An 18,604-nucleotide genomic window follows, 5' to 3' on the forward strand; every position below is an offset into this window, starting at 1 on the left:
AGACATTCAAAACCTGCCTGGACACATTCCCATGCACTCTGCTCTGGGTGATCCTGCTCTGGCAGGGTGGCTAGACTAGATGATCTTTTGAGGTCCCTTCCAACCCCTAACATTCTCTGATACTGTGCATATTATTCTTGTATTCTGAGAATTCACCCATATTTTAAGCCAAATAATCAAATCAGCTCACCTCCCCAAGCACTGCTTGCCGATGTTGATATAGCTGGAGTACTCTGCACAGTTGGAACAAACGCAGGCTGAAGATCAAAAAGATCACTAGAAAGGTTGGGCATGCTGAGTAAGAAGAGAGAAAGAAAGAAACATTAAAATATGAAACAGGCATCATGTCAGACAAACACTCATACCAATCTTGCTTTTTCTTGTTCATTAGTAGCCCAATAATAATAGCATTACAAACCAAAACTAGTAATTAAACACTTATTGATTGATAACCAAAGTTCCTGTGAATACACCAGGAAAGCATGAGCAAAAAGTATTCTTGAAAAGTACTTGAGAAATAACTAGGATCAGTGCTTTTGAGTTGCTTGTGGAGCTATAGACCACCACAGTAATTTGTTTCAGAAAGCAAAGTCTCTCTCACCTATTCGTTGTGGGTGCTGATACTGCAAAGATGTCAGCAGCTACAGTTGTATTCACACTTTTTCCTGATAAGGTGCTTGGTGATGCTGATGTAGAAGTGGAACTTGGTACTACATAAATCTCTCTTAATCGCTGCTCCTGAAAAATTATATACAGTTTACGTTTTAGTTTTATTAATTTTATTAACCCTTCAGTCCTGAAGATCTTTTCCAAGAAACAATTTTAATTATGTTCTTAATAGAACAGAACAGTTAATTCTTCTGTAAAGTCCTGAAAATAGAAAGATGACTGAAATTAGAGAGAAGAGTATTTGTTTTTAACAAAGCCTTTAAAAATCAAGGTGGGAATTTAGGTTTTAAACAACTAATTTTTTTGAACTATATATAACTGCCCAGACATAAAATACTTCTATTCAGGCTACACATTCTAGGCTCCCTTCACTGTCACTCATAAAAACAGGCTGATAGACCTTTGTTCAGGAAGACTCATCTCTCTCTGTTAGGATCTCTTCACAATTCAATTCAGATGTTCAGGAGTCAGACTGACAATATGCATCCTAATAATCTTCATGTGGTGTTGCTCTTAAACAAGATTTTTGGTTTGCTAGTTTATGTTGTTAATTTTAGCTTTACATGCTTTGTTATTCTAGATATGCCTACTGCATTTTTACAGCACAGGTCAAAACACAGGTGGATGCTTTACACTGCTTTCATTTTTCAAGTAAAGCATCGAGTGAGCTTGCAAGCTTTCCTGCCGCACCAAGGAAAATTTTTATCAATTAATTTAATTTTTCAGTTACAGCAGCTACAAGTCCTATTACAGTTGATATGGGACAGTGAAGAGGAAAGACATCTGATGCAACTCCTGAAATCAAACACCACCACCCTCCAAAAAAAAAAAAAACCCAAACCAACAAACAAACCCCAAACAGCATCATCACAACACTTGCTAAGATTCAAGTAAAGCAGTTCAGTAGCAGGCAGCAAGGCATGCCAAGACTGTGGTTCAATAGCAAAAAAGCCTTCCTTCGTATTAATTTGGAAAATATACCTTATACCAAGTCTGGAAAGTAGAGAATCTTCAACAGACCTCTATAACTCCTGAGATGAAACTCAACTCTGCGTGACCAAAGTTTGCTTTTAGACTCTAAATTGCTTGAAGGCTCTCATAATGTGACCTCCAGATATTAGCAGAGTTGCTTCCTCACTCAGGTGTGTCTGGAGATGTTAAAGCAACACAAGAAAAATTCCCAACTGCCCCACTTGCATGTGCAAGTGGAATATGACAGAACTACAGATTTAGCTTTCAGCAAGAGAAGCACCTTGTCTTATTTGAGACTTTTTACTGTGTGTATTCACAGGAACCAGTTATAAACAAGTTAAAAGTACCTGAAAGACCAAGATTCAGGTCTGGAGAGGGATGTTACCAAGAGGACTACTCAATAAGCACCAACAAACAAAGGAAAGTGCATTAAAAAAGAGCAAACACACTTATTTTCTTTCCAACGCATTGTTATTCAAAGTCCATAAATTATACCTAAATGTAAGCAACATGACTGAAAAAAAAAAAAAAAAAATCACACTGAAGTCATATTCCATGCACCATGAGTAAAAATAACTCCTTCCTACCAATAATCAGCCTCACAATAGCAATGCTGTATATTCAGCTGCCAAGATGTAACCTAGAACCGTATACATATTTTGTGAATCTTGAAGCTAAACAATATCTTGTAATAAAAAACATAATTTGTGTCAGCTGTCTGCTATTCAAATCACACTCCTGGCAGAAGAGTCACCACAACTGGCAGCCATCACACCAGCACCCTACAGAATCATGTCTTGGTCTCTTAAGATAAGAGCTCGCTCATCACACATTATTTTAAAACAGTATTTGTTTGCACACGTATCCAGTTAAAAAAAATTTAAATCTCAGAACACAAACTTGTAAAATTATAGTACCTTAAGTGCCTGCAGTCTAGCTTGTTCTTCTTCCAATGCCTGCTGCTTTTCTTTCTCATCCATCCTGCTAAACGACATTCCTGTATTGGCAAGTGTGGAAACAGCACTGGATAGGGCACTAGCTCTAAAAACAGTAATAATTAAGAATTGCTATTAAGAAAGAGTCAGGTATGCATCAGTTACAGTGAAATTAAGTGCCTTATCTAGTTGTGTGTCACTCCCCCTCCACTCCAGCGTTGTCTTCTCTTACTCTCTAGTACAGAAAAGCAAATACTCCAATACTACACTGGAAAGCATGGAACTTAACAGTTGTTTTTTATCTTTAATGTCACACAGACTAGACTAAAATTTTGTTCCATGTAAGTGGCAGAGGCACAGAAAGCTTGTTTGTACATAGAGTCATAGAATGGTATAAATTGGAAGGGACCTTAGAGATCATCTAGTGCAACCTCCCTGTTGTGGGCAGGGACGCCACCTCTCGACTAGACCAGGCAACACATGGGGACCGAGCGGGAATCAAACCCACGACCTCGGCGTCTGTCAGTCATTGTTGTCAGCACCGCGCTCAAACCACTGAACTAACCAGCACCCTACATGTTATATGTATGACAGTAAATAAAACAAAGAAGCTATTCCCTACATAGTACACTTTTTAGCAGAATACTGTGGTAGTGAATTCTCAGGTACTTGAAAAAAAATAACCTGAGGAGCAAGACAGCAACTCAGGAATATGACTTACATGCATACATTTATCAATATCTACCAAGTTTCTCTGGAAGAACATCTATGCTAAAAGAGCATTCTCACTCTTCAGTCAGAGTACTGTTTGCTTATACACTGATACCATACTTCACATAGAGTAACACAATTCCTGTCAGCACAAAGCGTCTAAGCTAATTTGGCTGTTCTGAGAAGGGACAGAAGAACTTTTATAAGCAGGTTAAGATAAATTCACAGTCCAAGAATTAGATAATTGACAATAAAGATAAATACCACCCTATCTTGGCTAAAAAAGCCCGAAACTCAAATACCTTAAGTCTTACAAGCCGAAGGATTTCAAACAAGTAAAAGCTAAAAAGAATAATATATAAGGTCTCAGCTCAGTGGTTTATTACAGCATGTCATCTATCAAAGAATCAGGCAGACGTACTTAGATTTCAAATGTGACCAAGCTAACTTCTACTCACTACATGCTTTATTTATACTTCTAGGAAGATGTATCTGGAAGTGAATAAAATTCAGTGAGAACACCAAATGACTGAATCCTGAAAATCCTTAGGATGAAGATGAGAAATCCTAAGTATAGACATTGCTGCGATCCATTGGATGCTCACCTGCTGGCAGCAGAGACTTCTTTTGTCTTCTTTCCCTCCACAGAAGCCAGATGCTGTTCCAGTGCTTCAAGCAAGCTGCTGGGTGCCTGAAGTTAAAGTATTTTTATAAATACTGCTTATAGACAACAGATCATTGTTTAATATACAGCTTATCATTTCCTTATCCACTAAAACCAAAGTCTCACACATCAATTAACGTGCCTTCAAGGTTTTGCTGCTATCCTGCCTACCTATCTATCCAGTTGTGGTTCTTTAAAAGAAGCAGCACCACAGAGCTACAAAGTAAAGGTTCTGCAGAGTAGGTCTGCTTCTGCACACGCAAGTTGCATCCTTGGTTTTGGCAACAGTAGTTGTTACATTAAGATTAATCCAATAATCACAGCTGACTAAGTAATACCCCCTTAAGCTTGCAGAAGGACCAAAATGAAGTCTTTACATTTTTGATCTCCTTTCCCCCCCAACAACAAAAATCCAATCACTTTCTATTAAAATATTTACAGTCAAAGGCTTGCATGAGAAATACTTGACTACAGAAGGATGTTTGGTTTGATAAAAAAAGCAGTGATCAAGTTCAATCTGATCCTAACAATACTATTGCAGACTGAGTAGCTATTCAAACCAAATTAATTACTCCAAAGCCTTTGGTAGTCTAAAACATCAGGAAATAATAACATCACTTGAAATAAAGTTGGTTTTTGATGTATTTCCTACACCCGCCAGAAAAGCATTGCTCACAAGCAGTTTTTAAACATTAAGCTAGGGTTTTTTTAAGTAATTAAGAATATTTTTATTAAAAAAAGGGAGCTTCATGCCACTTAAAAGTCCATCAGGAAGTCAGGCTCTATACACCTCAGTTAAGACTCCATACACCTAAATGAGTTTTAGGTGATCACTCATAAGCCTAACAAGCCTTCTGAGAGCACAGCCATGTCATTATTCTGTACCCAAGACAAAGATTTTAACTGACTGGTAACAAAAAAAGAGCAAGTTTAAAATAAACAGCCTAAGGCACACTAGAGCTGCTTTGCTTCCTACAGAAAACAAGAAAAAAGTGCAAATCATAATCTGCTTTCTTTCTGCCATATACTTTTATGCAGTACAGAAATATTCCTTCCATATCAAACAAAACAGCTTCAAAGCTCAGAATAAATCTGAACTCATCTTGTTTACAGACTCTTAGTAGGAAGATTTTTCCAAATCACCCTATAAAAACAACCTCCAGCAAGCACAATTATTAGGCTGGCATTTTTGGAAGACTTCACTGCCCTGCTATTCTAGCCACATTAGTCTTTGTTTTTAACTACGTAGCCCATACACCATAAAACAAATGAAAAAAATTCAACTGAAGATTCAGATGAAGGTAAGAGACCTCTAAAGTTTTAATCTACTCGCCAGCTCAGTCCTCTTCATCTGGCAAGGATTCAGAGACATTAAGTCTCTTGCACCATTTGTCAATTTTCTGTAGGTAAAACAGACAAAATAGGCATTGTTTGGAAGAAAAACAACTTTGCCCTTGCTAGCCCTTCTGTACAAAAAAGCATTTCCTGGAAAGAGGAAAGATATTAATCAGAAAAGGCATTGACATGCTCCCCTCTGAAATACAGAGCACAATTCTAGGATCCCATATTCAATAAAGGCCAATTCAAGCTACAAGAGATGCAAAGATAAGCAATTAGAATAATCCTGTAAGACTGCTTGGCTTAAAGTTAAGGCCATAGTTGATAATTCTTTCTGTAAATAGAGCTAGGTAAGCTAAGACAGCGTAATTACCTAAACAACTGGTCATGAATAAATTCAGCATTCAAACTCCACTAAACTCCAAACTCACTAAACTCCAAGGGGGAACATTTTGAAATGCCTTTCTGGAAAAGTATCAGCTACAAAACCAAAGAAAAACAAACCCACAAAACACCCCACCACAAACCAAAACCCCCCATACTTTTACCTTTGAGGAGAAACAATAGTTTGCAAAAGGCATGACACAGCTAGATAGATAATCTTAACAGCAGGAGACTATACTCTAATTCCAGGAAGTTCTTCCTAGTCTTCATTTTTTCTTCAAGGCCACTCTAAAAACTTATCTGTGTGGAAAAGTATATTCTATACTTAACTGTTTCCAAAACCCTCTCAACAACTCCCTCAACAATAAAACCTAAACCAAACAAACCAGTAACTTCTCTGAATTTTCTCATTGCTGCAGATATCCAACAAAACACCGGAGATGAAATTCTGAGTGAACAGATCTTAGCAGTTTTACGTCAGAAAAGATGCCTGGGCTAATAATACCGACAATATAACTTGAATGACTTCTATGACTCAGCCTCCCTCGTCCCACCCAACAACGTGTGATAAACATTGACACAGAGGAAAATGACCCAGCTGCATTCATGAAATACAGCAATAACAATAAACAGAAACAAGCAACATCACTGTTAAATGGGGCACCTACAAAGAAAAATTCTTTACTGTAACTTGCAGAAGTGGCAGTAGTGTGAGCATTAAAATCAAGGAAGAAAAACAATTATACAGTAGCAGTAATAACAAATATCCAAGAGATAAAGCCATTGTTGTCAGGAATAGCTTAAGGAAACTCTGAAATATGCATTTCCCCAGAAGATAAGTACTTTGTTTACATTTCTGGTATATATTAAGATAGAAAAAAAAGAAAAATGGTAGACCAGAAAATAAGCAAGACATGTTCTTCTCAGAACTTATTTCAGAAACACAAACACACAAAAAAGTAAATTTTGTGAAAGCTTATTATTAAGAAATTTTAGTAAATTCTTTTAACCCAGCAGTGAACTGATGTACAATTATTCGATGCATACTAAATGCCATGAAATTTACTATGGAAGCAGGATGCTTAACAGTAACACTGAAATTATCAAAATACACATGATGCTGCTATCTACCACCACAGTTCAAAGAATTGCCTTTCATGCCCTAGCACATTTAAACAAAATAGCTGAGCTACTAAAAAAAAAGGTTGCAAGAACAGTAGATATAAAGGGTCTCGCTCACTGAAATTTTCAGATATAAAAGCAGCAAAATGAAGTTAAATCCCTTATTAGAAAATTTAAAATCCCCTACTTTGCAGAGCCTTATAATAGCCCAATTAACTGGACAGGTGCACACAAATCCAGCAAAGTAACTTTAGGCTTAAGTATGGTTTGATTAGCATAATATAGACCAGTTTAATACTGTTTAATAAGAAACAGTAAGATGCTAAGATCAAACACCAATAGAAAACATCAAACTACTGTTTTCACTCATTATGTGCTCTTATCCTGCTGCTTACAGTCATACTTCTTTCCTATCAGAAAGGTCTACAAGTTCCTAAAGGCATTAATATTAATTGCTAGAAACACATATTGGAGATTTGAAGCATGTATGATTTCAGATGTAAATCATACTGTAGGCAAATGAACATCACTGACAATGAAAATTTGTGGTTTAGATTTGATTTCCATTAAACACACACTGATGAAGTTTAGGCAGATCTTCACAGTAGATACATTTTTACATTATTAACCCATGAAATTTAATTTTGTGAAGATAGTGTAGGATTAGATGTGATTGGTCAAAGTTTACTCATTAAGACATAACTGTTTCACACTGACTTGACTTAAAACAGCTTGAGCATCTACAATTCTAAGGCACTCTAGTTCACCATGAGTGTCCTGACAGATTGGCATGATTTCACCCATCAGGTAACTCTGCACTGCAGAAAGAATACCAAAATCCTCCATCCTGTTGGGTTGGTCCTAGGTTAGAAGCAGTGTCTGTACAAACTGAAGGAACTTGCAAATAACTTTATGCCATTCTGTGGGCTATCACTGTCTCCTGTTCACCAGGGCCAATCATATATCACCTTTTTTTTCCCGCTTTCTAAACTTTTCCCCCCCTTTCCCAATTTATCTTCACTAGGAGGTGTACCCCAGTATTCCACCTTTTAGACTAAACATTCCAATGCACAACCTGTATTGCACATATCCCTCATACTGCTGAGTAACATCAAAGTCAGTGTTAAGTGCTGATGAGAAACAACAAATCTATTCAGACCTTGTTAAAGAAAAAAATTATTGATTGAACTAGCTAATGTAATCTTCAAGTGTGCTGAAGACACTAAGGTAAAGTGAAATAAAAGGTTTGCATCAAGGCATGGCAAGATGCTTGTAGCTTACATGACAGTGAATCCTCTGTGATAAAAAACCAATTTTCTGTGATTTTTATTGCTTTAAACAATCAAAAAGAAAATTTCATACTGAGAACATCTAATCCACCGAAAAAGTCATCAGACATATTTCCCATATATAAATACAAGGAAGGGAACACATTCTCAAGATGAATGATTACAATGATTCACATCAACCTTTAAAAACACAAAGAACAAAATAGTTGGTTTAATATGATATATATACTGACCTGAGTAAGATCTGGAATGTCACCCTGGTCAATTCCAACTTGCTGGATTTAAAAGAAAAAAAACACAAAACCAAACCATATGTACATTACTACATGCAATGAAAAAAAACCACCGATATCTGCATGTTACATAGAAACTAATGTATTAAAAAGTGATACTCACAACTTTCTGAATTGTTACAAGTTTCACTAGGAATACACCTTAGAAATCACAACTGCATTAAATTGCATCTCAAAGCAAAACTGACTTTCCAACCAGTCTAACTTTTTCATGCAGAAAAGTTTACAGGGAGCATTAGAAAAACACCACACTGCTTACTGGAACTAATTTTCCATTTTGAGTAGTTACAGTAAAGGAGAGCACTGTATAAACACTGTAATAATCAGTTCCTACATTTTGGATTATTCATGAGATTCATAACAGCACTTTAGCAAGTTTACTACATTGTCTGGCTAATAAAAAGGATACCCAAGAATCTCACTTCATGTTAACAAGTGCAATAAATCTTTAAAATATCTAATCTGCTTGTGAAGTAGTTATTACAAATACAGACTACTGTACAGACAGTACAGACAGCTAAACGATACCCTTTCCACAGATGTAGATTTACTTACTTCTGCTACTTTGAGGAATTCTGACAATTTGGTCATTCTGGCTAGAAATTTTTTGTAAATATCCAAGCCTTCTTTGCACTGGTTCTTCTTCATATCAAAATATCTTTCTGAGGATGCAAATAAAATCTTTTTTAAGATAACAGCCTCCTCAACAAAAAGCTGACACAGTACTATAAAAGTTAATCCAAGATGAGCTTCAGAGAGAGAAGAGACAGGAGCAACTCAAAGCTATTCAGATTTTTAATGTCTACATAAATAATTGACACCTTTTGTAATAGAACAATCAATAGAATACCATTGATTTTTCTATTTCCATATATTGGAACATAATGCAAAAAAAAAATTAGGTGTTTAGGGGAATTTTTTTCAAGTCAGCTTATTAGCTAGTAATAAGCAAATTATCATTTGAAAACATTCCTGGTACATATTTACATTTTTAGACCCCGTATCAATACATTCTGATGTTTGTAAATGGGCTCAACATCCAAAACACATCAGAATGGCTACTGAAGTGGCACATATACTGAACTGATCTATCAGGAGCGTCAACCACATGCTTCACTTTATGGTTTTGCCCTATTATACTTACAAATATTTCATTGTGTAAACATTAATATATTAACAGAACAAATTGATCAAATGTTTTCATTCAGAAATTTACTTGAATAGTCATTACAATGCTTTGGTAAGAGCTCATCACTCACACAAAAAACCCTGTGTCACCTACTAGGCTCACATAGATTCAAGTACCAGACAAAAGTTAATAGTCAAGCTACAAAGAAAGTATAGGAAAACAAAAGTCATTCATACCGTAACTATACTAACCACTCAAAATATCAGGTCTCTCATTAATACTTCTACAGTCCAACTGCCAAAGGTTATCCAGTGCACATTTATGGTATCTTTGTTTTAGTCTCACCAGCCACTATCTCATCTCAATTTCTGTTTCAAGATGTATTCTTCAGGATGGAAGCATATGTTTAAGCTTATGTTAGCTGCCACTGAAACTGAGGCCAAATTTAATGGTAATGGACCAAAGAGAAATTATTAGGAAACAGCAATCAGAAACTGTCTATATTTATTAATTTTCTCAATATCTTTCACAAAAGTTTAAAAGCTAAAAAAATTCTCACATACCTAAAAGATTAATAATCCCCTCATTGTACGCTGCAAAAAGCCTAATGGAATCTTTAAAGAGGAGCATAAAGGCAGCATTTATAACACCATTTGTTAGTTCATTTGGATTTGCCTGTGTAGAAAGCAATGAGAAAGTAAATTAGCATTTTTTAAAACAATGAAACTCTTGCTTCAAAATGAAAATGTTATCTAACACTGAGTTTAAAGTATTTACATCAAAATCAAGTAGTGCATCAAGCTGGTTCTGTATGATTGGAAGGGTTTTCAGAAGCTTTTCAGCATTCATGGTTCTCATCACTCCATCTATCCTACAAAGTAGAAGACACATGTTTACAAGTTACCAAGAAATCTCAACATATCATTCTATTTCAACAACATACTGCTTCAAAGGGACAAAAGGAACATGAATCTATGATAAGCTCAGGAATAATTGGTATTTCCCTCCCCTCAATATGCAAGGCCAAACAAAAGAAGCAGTAGCAGTCTTACCCTCTTTTCATTTTGGTGAAGTCAACTGCTACAAGCCTATATGAAAGTGCTTTTTCATTCAAGTATCTGCTATATCGCCTAATGAAGGTAGACATATCATAGCCTAAAAAAGTTAAGCATTTTTAAGTTAGACATTTTGAACACCTACAGATTATTACAAGTTCTTATAAAGAACTATTCTCCTACTAGCCCATTTTACATCAACTTGCATAAAATGTCCTTCACAGGCACTTTCTGGAGCCTTGAGATTCACTGTTTCACCTTGAGATGCAATGCTAGTTTCTTCCCAACTTGCTAAGATCAGAAAGACACTCACTGTAATTATGAGAACACCTAACCACATTAAAATATTAGGCAATACCCAAGCAACTCTTAAGACATTCCCAAAAGCAGAATAAAAATGTATTCCTAGTAAAACACTGAAGACTGGCAACTTATTTGCAATGCTTCAAAAACTATAAAAAGACCCAAAAGTGTTTTCCACCATTAACAAGTAATTAAAGACTTGTCAGAGATTTGAAGTTCTCACTATTTATATAGCAAATCCTAGTTACCATTCCATGCATCCTAACAGTAAACATTTACTTCGTAGACACTAAAATGCAACAGCAAAATCAGATCATTGTGCTAATATGCATCAAGTTTATGCTGGTCATCATTAAGAGTTCACTTTTTAAGTTTTACAGCTCTGTATGCACATGATGCATTACAGACAGATTTCTAGGCCTCAGCTAGGTAACTCAGAATCTCTGTTTCCTTGTGTCTACATAGAATCATAGAATGGCCTAGGCTGGAAGGGACCTTAGAGATCATCTAGTCCAACCTCCCTGTCACGGGCGGGGACGCCACCTCTCAACTAGACCAGGCAACACATGGGGACCGAGCGGGAATCAAACCCGCAACCTCAGTGTTGCTACTGTTGTCAACACTGCACTCAAACCACTGAGCTAACCAGCCCCCTTCTTGGTTGCACATTTTTTTGGTGTCTCATGCAATATAAATCGTAATACCCTTTCTTCTAAATGTCATTTGTCTCCTAGAGTGCACCAACAGGCATGATGACAGAGAAAAAAAAAGAAGCAGTAGGGTTACTTCCTTCAGTGAAAGATCCTTACCCTGCATGGCACTTTTGTCCAGGTAGTTATTTAAATTGAACAAAGTGTTTCGGGATGCAAGATACTGGATAAAGCGCTGTTGGTGAAGAAGTTGAGAATATCATTGTTGCGAGAGTCAAAACATTTAAGCATAGTACAAGAAAACTACACTTACCTTGTAACTGTTTCTAGTAACCTCTAACAACAGAAATTAGTGAAAAGGGAAAAAACTAAAGGAAAACTTAAAACTACTGGTCAGTAAAAAGTCTTTGAAACGCAAAACCGTTTGGTAATAATATAAACTAGACAGACATCACTGCCTGTGCATTAAAAAATAATAATAATCTCAGAGGAAGCTGCTTAGGTAGACATAGTTTAGAACTGCAAAACACAAACCAAAAATACTATTCACATTATCTAAACCCTCAAGGTTTGCACAGCTCTATTGCTGCTGTAGAAGCGGGAGACAGGCTTAGTTACAAAGTTTAATTAGTAATATTAGCAGTTCTGAAATTACAGTGAGCATACAATATGTATAATTGTGCTAATTGTATGTTTTTTATATATATTATGCTGCGATGATCTGAGTACACAATAATTAAGTTTTCACAAATAATAGCTGACTCCATAAATAACACAAGAGAAAGAGGCCAACACATCCATGTAGCAGGTAGTTTTAAAAGTTTCTCTGTCACCCACTGTTCCACATAGATCTGACTGTGACTTCTTGACTTGCTTCTTTGTATGTGTTTTAGTCCATGAAAAAGGATTATCTGAAACCCTCTGCTGCCACAGCACACAGGGCCTGTTCTTTCACCTTTTGTGGCCGAAATCTGTCTGCCAGGTCTGGACTATCACACTCCCCATCATAGTATTTTTTTAGTCAGGCTCAGTATAGTACCTGCTCTTCAGGAATTGTAGTAAGGGCTTAGCACTGCAAAAAATTCTTCTCATGAGTACTATTTAAACTGAAAGCACTACTTTTACCTTCCAAGGGGCGCAATAGATTCCTCAACTTCTCATGTACCACATCATGAACAAATCCATCTGTTTTCTCAGCCTATCGTTATGAAGTTTGCACAAGTCTATAACACACAGCTTGCCTACCAATAGCTCTGGAACTGTTTTAACTTCTTATTCTGTTTTCCAGTCAGTTTACCTGATCTTTGTACATCTCAGTACTACATTCAAAGAGGTACGAAAGAAAAACAGCTGGAACACGATCAGGAACAGAACCGTGATATTCAAAAGGCGTCTATATGCATTTCAAAATTAGGTGCTGTTCTGAATCTCATTTTAAAGGGCCAAGACTAACTCTCACTCTCCAGATGTCAGGGCTTTGCACAATGCACAGGTGAGAGAACTTTTAAGTCACCTTCACCCTAAACTTCATCACAAGAAACAGGTAGTCATATTAAACAAGAAACTGCAAGGCAGTGATTGCTCAGACAACATTTTGATCTTGTTATATTTACGTGTACTTAAAATAGAAGCCCAATATCTGATAATTTTTATCTGTTTAAGAAAAAGGTCTTTTTTACATCTTAGAGGAGTGAGAGTACACATGTTCCACCTGAAGCTACATCATCTCAGTAGGAGATTTCAAGTTTCAAATGCACCCATTCAAAGCCAAGAAGCAGTTTTAGTAAAGACGTAATTCTGCTGCTGCTACAAATCCCCGTATGAGCAAACAGATGCAGACTGATAGCCCACAACTCCAAGTTTTGCTTTTCTTTCCTATGGTTCATTTGTCTGATAGTTTGCTTTTTCTTTCCCAAGTCTCCATGTGTAGATCATAGAACCACAGAATGGCTTAAGTGGAAGGGACCTTAAAGACCATCTAATCCAAACTCCCAGTCATGGGCAGGGACGCCTCTCAACTAGATCAGGCTACCCAAGCCTCTGTCCAACTTGGCCTTGAACACCTGCAGGGAGGGGGCAGCCACAACATCTCTGGGCAATTTATTCCAAAGTCTTGCCGCCCTCGTACTGAAGAATTTCTTCCTAAGATCCAATCTAAATCTATTCTCCTTCAACTTAAACCCATTTTCCCTTGTCCTGTCGCTGGACACTCTTGTAAAAAGTCCCTCCCCAGCCTTCCTGTAGGTTCCCTTCAGGTATTGGAAGGCAGCTATTAGGTCCTCCCAGAGTCTTCTCTTTTCAAGACTGAATAATCCCAGTTCCCTCAGCCTATTCTCATAGTAGAGGTGCTCCAGCCCCTGGATCATCTTTGTGGCCCTCCTCTGGATACACTCTAACTTTACTGGAAGAAGAGAGAATAAAACATACAAACTGATTTACAGCGTTCAGTTTAGCTTTATACTTAGAATAAGTAGCGAATTCCAAGCAGTTAATTGTACTTCATATTATCGTCTAAGTTAAACCTATTATCAGTTGAAACTACAATTTAAGCACACAAATAACTTGAGGAAGCATGAACAGAAAGAACTCTATATTTTGCAGGTCATTTAAATTAAGTTCATAGAGCTTTGGAGAAAGGAGGCAACACTACGTTTCCAGAAGAGTTTAATGGTTGGAAGTAGTACCTTTAAGAATAATATTTCAATATTACCAGTAGTCAACAGTCATTCATTAGGAGAAGGACTACACACAAGTTCAGGACCAAACTGTCACCTGACCAAGATAAAGTTTAGTTTTTAATGGAAGGACTGTGTAAGAGAGGCTACTACATTTTCAAAGCCATGTTACTATCCAATAAGCTTTTCACAAACAGTGATGAAATAATTTAAGTGAACTAAACACAATAAAAACCTGTTTTGGAGGAATATGTATGGAAACAACATATGAAGATCTGGCCCATTAGATCACGATTTGCAAGATCAAATATTCTAGTCACTATGTTCCTCCCCTTTTATAAAGTATTCTTATCTGTTCACAGGTTGGTTGCACATTTATGGAGTGGTAACGACTTTTTCTGTGCTCTTACTGATAAGCATTAGTCTAACGAAGCAAAGCTCATCAGAATTTTTTCAAGTCTTCACTCTAGAAGAGTCACTCATTCCTCCACAGCTCAACCCAGATACCCACAGGTAAATTGCAACACTGATACATTTTGGTATTGAAATAACAAAGGAATATTTTCTTGTCTGGCTGAGTACTTTACAGCCATCAGCTGAGGAAAAAGACCTCTAAAAACAAAATCAAAATACATATCCAATGCTTCATAGATTGAGACCATTTTTTAAAATACTGCCAAGGAGTCTTTAACAGAACTAATCATGTCTTACCTCATTTCCATACATCATGAGGTGGTGTGTTGTAATTAGAGCTTTGAACACTACAACCCAGCTACTGTTTGCAGTTCTTTCAAAGAGCGTGTCTGCCAGCTGTGGAATATTCACATTCATTTCATTTGTGCACTGTATTAGATCTAAATTAAAGAAGAAATACAGAAGCATTACAATGAATTATACGCTCAAAGAGAATCATGTTATTTTGTGGCTTTACACTGAGAATGCATAATGAAAGCATTAACTTCAGTTCTTTAAGAAATAATTGAGATACTTTATATTCCTTGCTCAAAATCACTGCATTTTACTGAAAGACTCCAAGCATGAACTTCAAAGGCATTTCGATAACTTCATGGAGTTCCAATGTCATTAATAAGAGTCTGCTCCAGTAGAAACGCCAAGACGAAACTATTGCCCAAAAGCTAGAGTAGACCTTCTGGATGCTCAATGCTTGAAGCCATTCGATCTAACCAACACCTTGAAAACTGGAGAAGCAAGGAAGAGCCGAGACATTTATACCTCAAGAGGTCAATGGGCAGCAACTCTGAGCCAAACTGGAGTACTGACACATATGACAACAAATGACATGCTACTAATCTTTAATATGTCTCTTTTCTATAAGAATTAAGAGCAAGAATCTGCATCTACACACCTTTCCTCTTAGCTAAACTAACCTAATCTTCAACTGAGTGTTTTGTGGAGTATTATGGCAGGTTCTCAGGCTTTTGTATATATTGAAAAACAAACAAAACAAAAACAGCTCTATGTCTTAAAGTGATTATAAACTCAAGAGCAGATCAGAGGGAGGTCAGAGACAGAGCCTCAAGTCTCTGCCCAATCAGCTGTACAAAACCGGAACAGGGTCCAGAAGTTGCATGGAGTAAAAAAGAAAAGAGCAAAGAACCCAGTCCAGGACTATTCTAAATCCCTCAAGACCTGCTCATTAGACATTTATTCTCTCTCTGAGTTAAATTAGGCTCAGGTGTGATCAAAGTACACCTTAAGGACTGGGCAAGGCCAGTAAAATAAACATCTAATTTGAAAAGTGTCCTTTGTGGCCTCTTATTTAAGCCAAGTCTGTGACCAGTGGTTTTCCTGTGTAAGAACTTGAAAATGGGTAGGTGCTCGGGAAGTTGGGCAACAACTGAATACTGAGGTGTTGGCATCCCTGAAACGGCCAACTTGGCTTAGCAGAAGCATGTAGAGGACAGATTTAGCATAAGCATTTTAAACATGAACCTAAAAGATCACACGTTAATAGTTCAAGACAAAATACTTCAGAGAAATATTGCACTTAGAATTTGCACCTGTTCTAGTACATAGAATATCTTACAAACGTATTTTAATTAAAGATCTGTTTTATCAAGCACATAAAGTCCTTTAAGAATCACTGTTTAGATTAACTTAATAACCAGAGTAATTTTGAGTAAGGCTATTAACACCGTACATCTGGAAGTGTAAAAGAATACACCTGAGAGACTGACAACTGGACAACTGCAATATGGATGTCAGCAGCAAAAAACGGGAATGAAATGTGTACAGCAAGTGATTCTCATTTTCCTACCACAGTACTTGTATAAACACTCTGAGCACTTACAACTCTAAGCACTTTGCCAATTACCCAGAGGAATAAATTTCTACTGCAAGTGAAACTGTAGCACTATTTCTCGAATGGAATTTAGAAACATGTTAACATCACATAGAGGAAGGAAAAAAAAACAGCACACACACTTTAAACCAGAAGAGTACCATAGGGGATGGTTTTAAGCAACCTAGAAGAGCTGTGAAAATCTCGCGGCCTAGAAGAGTACTAAGGATTTCTCTTCCACAGCTCATCTGAAATGCCGGCACATCATCTATGAAACTACACAGCTCTTCAGAAAATAAAATGCATAAATCCAGGTATTAAGAAAAAGAAAAAAAGAACCAAAATAAAAAAGAAGAAAAAACCACAGGTTTTTGGAAAATGTTCAGCCAGGCGGTGACAAATGTTTTCAACGTTTAAGAAATAAGTCATCATCTTCCTGATTCAGGAATATCTCAAGAAATCTGTAAATACATATGGTTTAATATTCCTGCATTTCTTCCATTTTGTCATAGAACTGAAACTGTTTCAACACAGATACAAGAATTAACACCATTTTTCTTAAACCCAGCAGTCCTGACAAAAGACTCTACTTTATTTTCGCAATTTGCATTGTCAACTATACATCAGAAAAACTTCAAACAGAAGAGTCACTTCAACAAGCCTTAATGTAGCCTAAGGAATGCAACATTTCTTGCTGGAAAACTTAATTAAAAGATAGCACCTGACCAATACAAATATTTGTATGTCCCTTGTGCTCATATAGTGCAGATTATCAAATCTGCAATCTTTAAGCTTCATTTACATAATAGCTAAATCTGACCTTACAGTTACTTTACCAGGAGCAAAGCAATTCAGCTATTCTGCCCAACTCCCTCACTAAACGAGGATACATAATGGCCCATCGAGTTTTTTAAAAACTTTAAGCAATTTCTAAATAAAAACCACATTCGTAGATTACAAAAACATCAAGTCAGATTTTCTCAACTACTGTATCAAAAAGCTTCACAGATTACTAAACAGACTCAAATTAGACACAGCCACTTACTGCCTGTGAAAGAGTTAAAGAGTTTTTCTTCACACTATATTACAACTTGGGTATCTCTGCAAGAACCACAGTGCATCAGCATTTACCTGATGGTCATGAGCTCTAGCCACCAAAAGTAAGAGCAGGCAGACCAAAAAAAAAAAAAAAAAAAATCTCAAAACAGTCACAATGTGACATTATTGGAAAAGTTTACAGTTTGCAATGTTTTGGTGGAGACCTGAAGTTTCTCCTAAGGCAAAAGCTGTAAGAGCCTAATTTTGCTACATTATATGATTTTACAGTACCTATATTATCACTTCTTACAAGATACTCAAAGCTTGAATAAGAGTTTTAGGTTTTGATTAACTACTTTCTCTTCCCTTGGGCTTGTTTTTTTTCCATTATTACTGCGTTCATTTAAAAGCCTCTGATGCAATTAATTTAGGAGTTTGTGTTTTTCTAAACTTTGATCTAGGCACAAGTCTAATCTCTGACAGTTACCAACTTGGCTACAGCCTTAACTTACTCATTTTTTTGTTATAGCTTTTCAATAGTTAGCCAAGAAGTGCTAAGCCAACAGAAGCATAGTCTAGCCCCACTTCACTGCAACCCAAACTCAGGAGGCTGAGAGGAACTGACAGAATCCACACCAGAAAAGAAAAGACCTGCATACATTCCACTAAGAAAAAAAGAACAGCCTCTGTATAACATTTTGTGTTACTCTAAAATAATAGAAAATACTACAGAAATAGATCTACTGACTTATGTAGGACCCTGTGACCTAATTAAAAAGGAAAAAAGATATTCCTATTGGCATTGCTTAGTGGGGTTTTTTTGGGGGGTGGTGATGACTATATTACTCTGCAGCTGAGTAGCCAGACAAAATCCCAGACTCTTACATAATAGTTCACACACTGCAAGTGTGACATCTTCTGGTAAATATCCATATCATAATATTATAGCTTTTATTTCTGAGGCAACTTGGCAATACAAAAACTTCAAGAATTAATCTGAACAGAACGTACAAACTGATACTCCTCCACAATCCTTCATATGACTACAGCAACTCTCAAAATCAAGCTGTCAGTG

The 18,604-nt window shown here is 36.6% G+C and overlaps 1 protein-coding gene across 1 annotated transcript; it reads right to left on the reverse strand.

Moving 5' to 3' along the window:
• Window positions 1-190: 190 nt before the first annotated feature.
• Window positions 191-15,037, reverse strand: LOC104267151 (phosphatidylinositol-binding clathrin assembly protein-like; the record flags this gene model as incomplete). The annotated part of the gene is made up of 11 exons (XM_009872864.1): window positions 14,901-15,037; window positions 11,674-11,749; window positions 10,559-10,661; window positions 10,284-10,377; window positions 10,070-10,181; window positions 8,933-9,039; window positions 8,318-8,359; window positions 3,893-3,978; window positions 2,559-2,682; window positions 602-738; window positions 191-294 (listed from the first exon to the last, which is right to left on the reverse strand). Coding segments are annotated over exons 1-11 (1,105 nt in total), but the record flags the coding sequence as incomplete, so codon positions are not given.
• Between the last annotated feature and the right edge of the window lie 3,567 nt (window positions 15,038-18,604).

The sequence above is a fragment of the Apaloderma vittatum genome, unplaced genomic scaffold (genome assembly GCF_000703405.1).
Source record: "Apaloderma vittatum isolate BGI_N311 unplaced genomic scaffold, ASM70340v1 scaffold45147, whole genome shotgun sequence".
Classification (NCBI taxonomy): Eukaryota; Metazoa; Chordata; class Aves; order Trogoniformes; family Trogonidae; genus Apaloderma; species Apaloderma vittatum.